This window comes from Electrona antarctica, assembly GCF_951216825.1.
Source record: "Electrona antarctica genome assembly, chromosome: 16".
Lineage (NCBI taxonomy): Eukaryota > Metazoa > Chordata > Actinopteri > Myctophiformes > Myctophidae > Electrona > Electrona antarctica.
Genome location: NC_136797.1, coordinates 22,198,962 through 22,210,675, shown reverse-complemented (window position 1 = coordinate 22,210,675; position 11,714 = coordinate 22,198,962). Strand labels below are relative to the sequence as shown.

At 45.6% G+C, this 11,714-nt stretch overlaps 1 protein-coding gene and 1 pseudogene across 2 annotated transcripts; both read right to left on the bottom strand.

The window, feature by feature from the left end:
- Positions 1–918: 918 nt before the first annotated feature.
- Positions 919–3,304, bottom strand: LOC306939350 (1-phosphatidylinositol 4,5-bisphosphate phosphodiesterase delta-3-A-like; annotated as a pseudogene). Its single transcript has one exon. The product of its transcript is annotated as a 1-phosphatidylinositol 4,5-bisphosphate phosphodiesterase delta-3-A-like (transcript).
- Positions 3,305–4,321: 1,017 nt separating this feature from the next.
- LOC306939349 (mitochondrial import receptor subunit TOM7 homolog) lies at positions 4,322–4,504 on the bottom strand (the record flags this gene model as incomplete). The annotated part of the gene is made up of 1 exon (XM_079523937.1): positions 4,322–4,504. The coding sequence occupies one exon, from the start codon at positions 4,502–4,504 to the stop codon at positions 4,322–4,324; it is 183 nt and encodes a 60-aa protein (XP_079380063.1).
- Between the last annotated feature and the right edge of the window lie 7,210 nt (positions 4,505–11,714).

Genomic DNA, 11,714 nt, shown 5'->3' with positions numbered 1-11,714 from the left:
TGTTGTTGGACTCGGTTGGTTTGACCACCCGAGTGCTAGCCTCGGAAACCCAGACGTTTTTATTTCCAGGGAGAAAAAAAAAGTATGGGTCCGAGTCCACTTCAATTCGGCATAGAGTAGCGCAAACATCACTCACTCTCTGCTGATTTCTGATCGTCTGCTGTTGACACACACGCACAGATGTACACACTCCTCTCTCTCTCTGTCGCTCTAAGTAATTAGTCTCATGTCTAGCAGCTGCGCATAGTTTCTCCCGGCGGATCCTGCCGGGAGCTGCCTATGCCATAAAAAGCATAGGTGAGTTCCAGGCTACCCGAGTGCTGACCCTGATGGGTCTCCATCCAAAGATAAGAACAGAATGAACAGGAACAGAGCATGCATCCTATATCACTTCACAGTCTCTCTGACACAGTATAGTGGACAGTCATCATATCTGGGTATCAATATGCTTACGCAGATGAGTGTTTTGCCACTGACTCAAGCTTATATCATAACTTTTGTCCAGCAAGAATGTTGTAAACTAGAGGCTTGGCCGCTACGCGGCCCTTTAGTAGCGGATTCCCGCACATCGTAGCCACATGCACACCCAGTATGTTAATAGTATGTCATTAATTGTGATCAGCAGTAATGTAATAGTTGCGTTACGCTAATGTTAGTCCCAACACTGCTTGCGCGTAATGTCTTTGATGCCCATTGCCCAATGTTCATCATTGATCTCGGACGTACGTACAGTATATTTCCAGCGGGTGCATTGCATTGTTCAGAAAATCGGATTGCTTTAAATTGGTCGGAGGCAAACAGTCAGCAGGATCCCCGCTTCACAAAGTGATTTTCCTCTCAATGTGCTTTCTTGTCAGAAACACTGTCAGAAACACAAGTTCTACAGACACTTGACAGACATTTGATGTCATATCATAATCATACCTTCTCCCTCCCCGTGGCCCTTGCCATGGCTTTGCGTTCTGACATCTTTCATGCAAACTCCTTTTTGAGACACCGTCACATGGATAAAGAGAGTAGCAGGGGACAGAGAGGAGCCGTCTGCCTTCAGTAAGTGCACATGACGGTAACCTGTCCGTAGGCTTGTGAGAGGTAGGGTGAACTGGCCCACAAAGTCATTCTTGGCATTGTGGTCATGGTCCTCGACTACAAACCGCACCAGGGCCAGTTCAGGAACTTGCAGCTGGAATCTTAGAGTGCAGTCCCGCCACCGGGGATTAAAACCATTGTTGTCAATGCGGTGAGTTTTGTCTCTTGAATTATCAATTCCCACTCCATGAATTTCCACCCACACCTGTGGGTCCACGATGGAACTGGTCTTGTCCAAGTTGATTTTTGGCAGCTGCTGTGCAGATAATATCTGTATAGTCAGCTGAGTGGGGACGTGTCCAGGACCTCCCCCTGTGATCCCCGGGTTAAAGTTGGAAGTGGGGCTGCGGAGGAAGCTTGGCTTGAGGATGTATCCACAGCGACCGTTTGGAAGGAAGCGGCCCTGGTTGAGGTCCATTTTCTTCCCGGGCGTCTGAAAGTTCAGGGCCACCATCTGGCAGCCCCCATTCCACATGTCCTGGGGGTCATAGTTGGAGGACTGAAGGCGCTGTCCAGAGGGGTAGATCCGCGTCAGTTGCCTGCTGTTGTGTCTGACAAACAGCTTTCCTGAGTCTTTGATGTGTTTCAGGGCATCGTTTTCTGAGAAGGAGGACATGTCACTTGGTGCAGGTTTTTCAGATAGGTTATCAAAGCCACGGAAGGGGACACTCCTGCAGTACACCACCAGTGCTGACAGCTCTGGACTCAGCTTAGAGGAGACCGCCGTGGGAGCATCTGTCTTGGGTGCGTCCTTATTGCTGCTTAATAACTCGTCATCAGAACTGGAGGAAAAGCTACACGTACTATTCATTTTACCTAGCTGGCCCAGGTGTGGCGTTGCCTTCTTCCCTTTCACCAGAATACGGCCCCGCAACTCCTCGGGAGAGGGCAATTTGGTCAGTGGCCGGTCACTGAGGGGCTCGATGAGCAACTTGCTGCCCAGGATGGTGCGCATGTGTTTGGCCATGACAGCCTGCTGCTCTACAGAACAGTGGTTCTCCAAGGACAGAATCAGAGGGTATGGAGAGGCCTTAAAAGCATAATGGTTAATGGTTTCAATGACCTCTTTGAAAGGCACCTTGGACGTAAGAGTGCACCCATGGTATATGACGGGCTCTCCTTTATCCCCATCCCAGCAGTCGAGTTCCACACAGCGACACCCCTGATTCAGAGCCCTGATGTAAGGCTCTGTGCTGCTGGCACTGATGACTTGGTCCTTGGTAAGGTAGGTATTGTGAGAGGAGGAGATGAAGTAGTGCGCCATGGGTTGGGTCATATCTTGGTAAACGCTGGAGTGTTTGAGGTCGTACACATCGTTTTCCAGAGACAGCATGTACATTGTGAAACCATTCTGGGTCATGAAGTGGTTATTCTGAGCCCAGTCATTGAGCTCATAGGTGCGTATGAGGCTTAAGGCGTGGTCCAATGACGGGTCCTCCCCTTGGTCTGCAAGGAAGTCACGGAGCTCAGCAGTGGAGAGGACACAGCCATTGCTGGAGTACTGCAAGAACACGGAGTCAAGCTCTGGCCGCCTCAAAAGCTCCCCGCGGAACTCCTCGATCTCCGTGGGGTGCAGCCGACCGTCACGCGAGCGGTCACATTTGTTGAATAATGGGCGTGCATACTGCTCGTTCGGTTCAACGTTGATCATTCGCAGCAGTCGTTTCACCTCATCGTAGCTCATCTTACCGTCCCGATCCTCATCCGCTCGCCTCAGGTAGCCACGGATCCAGTGATCCATTTTCTCCCTATGGCTCATGTTGGCCACACGTTCCTTCAAGGTACGGATTCCTCTGACCCAGCGACGAGCTTCATCCTCGCCGGAGCACCGCAGGTCCAGGCTCTTCCGGGCGCCTCGGAACACCACCGTGAAGCACTGGCTCTCCCGTATCGATCCGATCAGCTTCCGCAGGGCCTCCGACTGGCATCCCTCGCGCACGCACTCCACCTCCGCCACCGAGAAGGTCTGCTGCTCTTTGGCCCTGCGGGTGTACTTGGTAGATTCACACCACACCGTGACCCCGTCGTCCAGCAGCTTCAGGGTCCGGCTCTTCTGCCACCTCCAGCGTATCTTGGTCATGCGGGAGCCCTGCATCATCGCATGTATGTCCTCGTTGTCCAGCACCCCGAGCCTCTCGAGAGGTTCCTGTGGATTTTCAACCAACTCATTCTGTGTACTGGCACCGGTGGCTGGCATGTTATTGCTGCCAAACATTATGCCTATGGGAATGTTTTATCCTGCATTAATTGTCACTGTTGGCTACCCAGACTATATATGCTTGATGAGCAATTCGCCACTGAGTCAAGCATATATCATATATGGTTTCCTCTCACAGCAAAATAAATGGGTAGGCTACAAGTAACATACTCCAGTGCTGCCAGTGTCCTTCACCAGGACAAGTGAAATGTGCTATCTACCCAAGGGATAAAATCCTTATTTTATTAACATGACCTAATGGGATGACAGACTGACCACGTCGTCATGCTCAGTCATAACCACAAGGAGTTCCCTAAGCAGCTACGCCCAAATATGGAGTGTGTTTCCTAACCCCGATGTGTTGTCATGGCATCAGGCACAAACAAATCAGTCAGCTCCATATAGAGCGGCGCAGTCCCGCCCCCTTTCATGACGACGTCAGGCCTAGGAAATAATTCCCAATGCATTTTTCCCATAGACATTTCAAAAAGTATTTATTTAACCTCTTAAACCCCAGGGGGGTCCAGGGGGAAAATCCGCAACATCGGAGTTGGAACCGGAGACCAATTGGGTCTCCATTGACCCTCTGAGCGCTGTTCAGAGGTGGACAGCTGGGGGCAATGGGGCTCAAGAGGCCCCCCTGGTAGGGGGCGGGACTGCGACGCTCTATATGGGTACCAAATGGAGCATGCCTTTTTTTGAGGGCTTTTTTTTATAAAATAAATAAAATAAATAAAATAAATAAAATAAATAAAATAAATAAAATAAATAAAATAAATAAAATAAATAAAATATGGGAAATTCCATTCAGTCCAGAATATTAGAAGAAAAGAAAATAAATTAGACAAAAACGGAACGGAACTGGACTTACGTTTCTTGTCCCATTGGTCGTCCTACCATCCTAGACTGGAGGCCCATCCATTGACGATCTACAGTCCAGTCCAGTAGTAGGTAGCCATGTAAACCACGTGGCCACAGATATACAGTACAGCCTACTCATTCATGAAGAGGAATAAATGTTCTCGAGATGAGATGTCAAACATTGGATGCCAGGACTTGGACCAAACTCAGGACTGTGGGTTCAGGCATGCCTGGATCCGCCCCCCGTTTGAAGCCCAGGTACAGCACTGTGGGGATGAAGCCCCATCGGACGACAAACTGCCCCCACTGGAACACCTGCTTCAGCCGGCGTGCGGTCTCGTTGCTGAATTCAACCATGATGGTGATAAGGAAGATTTCTCCTCTAGCTAATACACGCACAAGGAGAGCGAGGAGGAAGTGACGCCAGGGCAACGAGCGCTACTAGCATTGAAAAATAGCTCGAACCAGTGCTGGTTATTTAGTTAGGACCCGCTACAGTGGTGTTCGATACGAACTTAACCGGGATGTGGAAACCTCTACTTCAATGCTCTACGAGTTGCTTAGCCATTAGCCAGTTATTCTGTCTCATCTAGAAGACTCGTGCCAAAGGTAATAGAAGCTATTCAAGGTATATGGGTTGTAAAGCCAGATACCTTGGTTCGTATGTGTCGACAGGTTGGAGATACCGCGTGCGTTGCTTGGTATATCTCCCCTTTAGAAGCCATGGGAGCCTCCTTTTATGCTGTGCAAGTCTAGTGTCACGATGATGTCACCACTGCGTATATCCATCTTTGGAGTTTCGATATTAATCTGATGTCAGCGCTGGATATCGCTGTTGTCTCCATATATGGGACTATATGTTATCCCCATATATGGAGCTCTAAGTGAAAGCCTTCGCAACAGCCACCCCCAGATTTCCCATTGAAATATGTACCATATCAAGAAGGCTTGAACAGTTTGCCCCATTGAAAGCGTACCTGGCCCTTGGGGCCACCCCATTGAAAGCATACCTGGCTCTTCAGGCTTTAAAGCGTATCCATATGGGACTATAGGTTATCCCCATATATGGAGCTCCAAGTGACGGCCTTTTATCCCCATATATGGAGATCCACCTGAGTGCCTTCGCAACAAGCATGTAAACAAAAGCAGTAAAATATGTCGGATGATGTTTATAAAACCTCTCGTGTCTGTAAAGAAACTATTTATTTATCATACGTCGATTTAATAGCCAGATTGATCAAGCCCCCAGTAAGGCTATCCAACGTTGAAGCTGCCACTACCTACTGGCAAATTTGCGGTCCGGGGCTAGGCTAGGCTAAACTTCCGCTCGCTCTAGCCATTGAGTTATAATTATACTTCCGGCAGTCTTCCGGGTGATTCAAAACGCCACTGAGCAACTTCCACTGAAATTAATAGCGGGGGGGCGGGGCTAACGCTCCGGTTCGGTCTCTATCCTTTTATTACTCTATGAGATTGATATGGTCGTGAGTCACCGCAGTGGGGGGCAGCCATGTTTGTTGTCTGACGCTGTCGAGTGACGGGGCTGATGGCCAATCAGCTGCTGCGTTCGGATTTTGGAACGACACTGACGCAGCCGTAGGCAGAGACTCCAGACCTGAATCGCCAGAACATATTTTCTGAATGGGCGTGGCTAGTGATTCAGGGCTGGAGCCAGGCGTGCCCGCACCTATTATAAAAAATAAAAAAAACTCGGTCTGCCTGCATAGGAAAAGCCAGAGTTGTTGTTAATGTGTTTACCTGATGTAAACTTGATTTGTATGCATACACAAGAGTTGACATGTACTACATCCTTTTTTTAGTTCTTTGTGATCGTTGGGAGGTTGTTAGTTTTTACTTTGTTCTTTCTTTGTTCGCCCTTTTGTTGTTGGCCACTAACCTCCAACCTGGCCATGTGATTGGCTACTAACCTCCAACCTGGCCATGTGATTGGCCACTAACCTCCAACCTGGCCATGTGATTGGCTACTAACCTCCAACCTGGCCATGTGATTGGCTACTAACCTCCAACCTGGCCATGTGATTGGCCACTAACCTCCAACCTGGCCATGTGATTGGCCACTAACCTCCAACCTGGCCATGTGATTGGCCACTAACCTCCAACCTGGCCATGTGATTGCATGCTTGCGGATGGGACGGGACAGTGTTGTTGTCTCTCTGTGTGATGCTTTCTTCATTTCTGATCCCACAAAAGATCCTGTGGAATCTTTGAAAAGGAACTGAATGGACAGCTAGACAAAACATGAAACATTTCTTTATAGACCTGACCGCGTCAGATGGTTCACCACTTAAGCCCTAGTATTCTGTCGTATGACAATAGCGACAACAACCTGCCTACAAGCTCACAACGTGGTGCGTTGCGCCACACGCTTTGAAATGTTCAAAAGATTTTGGCTCTAATGCCGAGAATTGGGACGCATGTTCAAATTGTCAGAGTCCGACAATGCGACTGACGACAGCGCAGCTGTCCAGAATCCAGATGAAGGTCAGACGGTCATCAGCGACCACAGTGACACACACGTGTCCACCAGATCACCTCAACACAAGCTATTAGGCATCATCATCATTACCACTAATTAGCAGAATGCTTCCGATGGGGGCGGTCAGACTCATGGCATGATGCACAGGTCATCTATCCTGAGTCGGCCCTGGTGAACAAACAGCCAAGACAGTCAGCTGCTGGCCGCTCTTTATCTGGAAGCACTTTCTGAAACAACCTCCAGGCCCGTCCAAGGTTGTTTTTTGTTTGTTTTTTACTTTTTATTTCAGTTTAGGCAACTTCACAGAATTAAAAGCATACATTTTTCTTACAACTGCTTTTTTTCCTTCTTTTTTTTTTCACAACCTCAGCTGTTTCATACTTTCACAGAATATATACACTCATACACACAAGTATTCACCATAAAACAAGGAAATAAAATACAAGTAGTGAGACAAAAACAACAGAGCGTCGACAACAATGGGAAGTGAACAATACTGAGGACAGACATGACTGGAGACAGAGGAAAGCGTATGAGCACACCAGAGTCCAAGGTTGTTTTGTTATATTTTCAACATATCTTTATATAATTGGTCATCACTAATGTCCATTATTATATGGTACCATCTCCGTCTACTGCATTTGGTCTGTGTCTCAGTGGGGGGGCTGTGGACAGTGTCAGAAACCCGCCTACAGGTGTTTTCAGACGGGGAGCATGTGGTCCTGTCGTCGCCTGAATCAACGACTGCAAGGTCTGCTCCAGATCTGCTCATGAGGGGCGCGACAACGCAAGCGTAGCGAAAAAGCTCAACACAATCCAGGCCTAGTCAGTCGCAGGCATTGTGCCCAGAACGAGCACACGCGTGACAAATGTCACGGGATCTAAATACGCTTGCGTTGTCGCCCCTCAACTTCTGCGAGCGTACAACAAAAATGCAGGCCTCTCATTGAATATGAATTGCTAGGCGCGTTAATCGCTGTCCATCTGAATGGACCTTACCAGTGTCATGATCGATGAACTGTCCACATCCCTCCTCTGAGACAAAAATAAATAAAGGTTTTGAGGCGTAATTATCTTTGGCAAATAAATAGGTGCTGGGCAATTCAGTTAATGTGCAATAGGTGCAGGAAAATATAGAAAATAGAATTTACAATTCTACAATACTGGCAGTGTGCATACAAAGTTTGGCGCTGATAGGTCTATCCAGCGATTTGCGAGATAATCTCATTCTCTGGACACACACACACACACATACATACACACACACACTAGGGCATTAACCAAAAAATCGATCGACTAGCAAAACGATAGTCAACACTGTAAATCAAAAATATTAGTATTAGTATTCGCTAATATTATTATTATTATTATTTTTGTTTTTGCTTTTCTACAGCAGACATGCAGCTGTGAGCTCTGTTGTTTTGTTTGTAGTTCTCCAACTTAAGTACTAATCCATTCCTGGCTGATTGTTTTCATATCATAGCCTACAAGCCTACACTGTACGTGGGTTTTTCCGTCACCGTCACTCATGTAGGTGCGGTGGGCGGCGGCGACACTGGCAGCATTCAAGACAGATTTTCTTTGGGAAAAGCATATGCCTCATTGGCTCATATGCTCAATGGGTACAACTACAGTGTGTAAATACTTTTACTATTGGTGCGTTTATTACTGTACTTTGTTCAACAAGTTAGATTGGAGACGTCTCGTCGTGTCGTCCGGTACAGTAAAGTATAGCAGGAGTTCCTCCTCAGTTCTGCGGTTCTGCCCAATATTATACACAGTTTGGTGACAGTCACACTACAGTAGCTCTTGCCGTGATTTCATGTTTCTTTTTCTTATTCATCTTTCTTCATGATTATCCAACAAAAGTGCAGGCGTGCGGCATTATTAAAAACAAACAGCTATGCCGCGCGATCATAGTTATAATAGTCGCGATGGAGTGAAGACAGTTGATCATCTGTTCTGATTCATAGCCTGCTAGCTAGCAAGCCTAGTATGTAATTATAACCTCCTAGCTTCTAAAGCTATGGACCAGAGCTAATCATAACCATTATAAAGACCAAATGAACGGTGGTTGTAACTTTTAGGGTTGTATGAATTGAATGAAAAATGAAAAACATTGCATCGCGCTGTCCTCTCTCCTCCCCGCTCCAGTCTCCACTGCAGATCTACAAGCTCACAACGCGTCCATCCGTGAGTCACTGTGGACTTGCAACTTTGACTTGACTTGTAACAGCTAATGTGAATTTCAGGTTTTCAACTCTTTGACCAGTTACCCCAAAACATTGATGAAAATAAATGTGGTGTCCTACCTATACAGTAGGATGTAGAATACCACAGTGCCGGCAATTTGAAGGCCAATTAATACTTGTTTGTGCGACAGTGTCACGTGGCAAAAATAGAAGACTTGAAAGCTTGCGATGCGTCGTGGAAGCTTGTACCTAGGTGTGGTCAAATCTGAGATTGCAAGACATCCGCATTCATAACGCTACTGCCGCAGTGGTACCGCGTGTGAAAGTGTGTGGTAACGCTCGGTGTACGATTGTACGTGCATGTAGTTAACACTACATGTGCATGAGTAGCAGAGTATTGGACTCGAGTCATGATGACTCGACTCGAGTCCGACTCGAGTCATTGATTTGACGACTTGCAACTCGACTTGGACTTAAGGGTAAAAACTTGAGACTCGACTTGACTTGGAAGACAATGACTCCAGACTCGACTCGACTTGAGACAAGCTGACTCGGACAACTTAAGTAACCGGCCTGTCCGGCCATTCACTGTTATAAACAGGCCTGCACACAACTGGTGCGCTGGTAGATCAAAGGATGCAAGGCGCATTTGCGCACCAAGAGCTGCGACAGTTATATGTAGAGAATCTGACAGGTATTCAAAAGGAACTCAAATATGATGTTATGTCCTGTAAGTAGACTTAGAAATAAAACTAGTGTTGACTAATCTTTACACGTGACTCTTATTTTGAAGAGGAAGTCAGAGCACAGGAAGTCTGTTTCAGTTGTAAACAAGCTACTATGACACTTTCCCAAAGTTTACGGTGCTCCTGTCATAGTGCTAGTCGCTAAACGCAACCATATTTACAATGTGAAAACCATGCATCTGTCACTTGAACAACACTGGAATTACTTTATTTAAACATGGAACCTGCAGCAGTAGGTGAGTAATTCATTTTATCTGTGTAGGACATTTCAAAATAATTATGTGCAGCGCTGGTTATAAATGCAGGTTTCATGTAATCATGTTGGGTCAAATTGATAAACTGCGTGAGCCACGCATGTTTTACACAGTTGAACAATAAGCTTGTCCGTCGGGTGCAAACTTCCTTTCCTACTTTCCTCTTACCTGTCTTGTTTTATTGTTCCAAATAAATTATTCCATTTGAAAAGTCCTTAATTCAGCAACAGCTTCCAACAACAACAACAACAACACAAGACGCTAACTTAAGTTGTGATCGTCAAAAAAAAAAGGAAAAGAAAAACATCCACAGCTGAACATGGGGAGTTGACGAGGCGGTCGCGTTGTCTCTCACTCTATGCCTGTAGTCAATTAAACATCGTTAAGCTTCCCAACGTCTTTAACAAACTACACTACAACAGAACATTTTTATTTCCTATACAGAGCTTAAAATTAACTGAGACAAAATGTGTGGCAGTGAGTGACATGATTTCTTTTTTCCTTAAGACAATTTAATGCAGACACAGGCCTGTACTTCTGTGTCTGAATGGGAAAGTCTTATTTCTTTATTTTTCCTTTTTAATTGTCATAATCATAATAATAATAATAATAATTTATTATTATTATTATTATTATTATTATTATTATTTTATTTTGTATTATTTTTGTACTTGCTTTAGGCCTGTCTGTGCATGGGCAGGGTATCAGTATTATATTCATATAATTAGACTGGATATTGTGATTTTACATATTGTAATTGGCATAAGTTTGATATTGGCATAAGTGTTCTTTTCCTGTTTTTTGAGTGGTGCAACCACTATAGACAGCTATGTGTGACTTGTGTGTGTCCCTGTGTCCCTGTATCCGAGCACGGAAATAGCATAATTATTGTCACCACCATCAAGTGTCACTGTTGTGCAGCCTAACACACAGACAGAGGCCAGGGAGGAGAGCTTGTACAGTACAGTACAGTACAGTACAGTACAGTACAGTACAGTACAGTACAGTACAGTACTCGACAATCTTGTGACTCGACCCGACTTGACTTGACATAACCTTGTGACTCGACCCGACTTGACTCGACAACCTTGTGACTCGACCCGACTCGACAACCTTGTGACTCGACCCGACTTGACTTGACATAACCTTGTGACTCGACCCGACTTGACTCGACAACCTTGTGACTCGACCCGACTTGACTTGACATAACCTTGTGACTCGACCCGACTTGACTCGACAACCTTGTGACTCGACCCGACTTGACATAACTTTGTGACTCGACTTGACTTGACTTGCCCACAACAGAAAAACTTGAGACTTGCTTGAGACTTGGACCAAATGACTTGCTACTCGACTCGGACTCGGATCGGAGGGACTCGTGCAATTGTACTGCACATTTGAGCATCAAAACTTTCAGCTCAAACGCTGAAAAGGAAACTTAATTGAAATGAATAGGTGGCAGTGTTGTTTTTGGCGGCACATTTTGATTTTAGTTTTAGTCATATAGTCTCTTGAATAGCTTTCATTTAGTTTTAGTCACATTTTAGTCACCTGGAATGTTTTAGTGTTTAGTCTAGTTTTAGTCGACTAAATATCATAAGATTTTAGTCGACTAAATCTACAGTTGATTCAGTCGACTAAAATGTATTTTAGTGGGCCTTGATGCCGTCGTAATGGCTGATTTTACACTTGCTGAAAATAGCCGATCTACAAGTTCACTTGTAGATCAGCTATTTTCAGCATGCAACCAAGTGAAAAATGACTTATACTGGATGTCCAATAGTCCCTTCCTAGAATTGTAGTCTAGTTTTTATTTGTTGACGAAATTGTCAATATATTTAGTCTCAGTTTTAGTCATCGTAGCTTAGTTTTCATTTA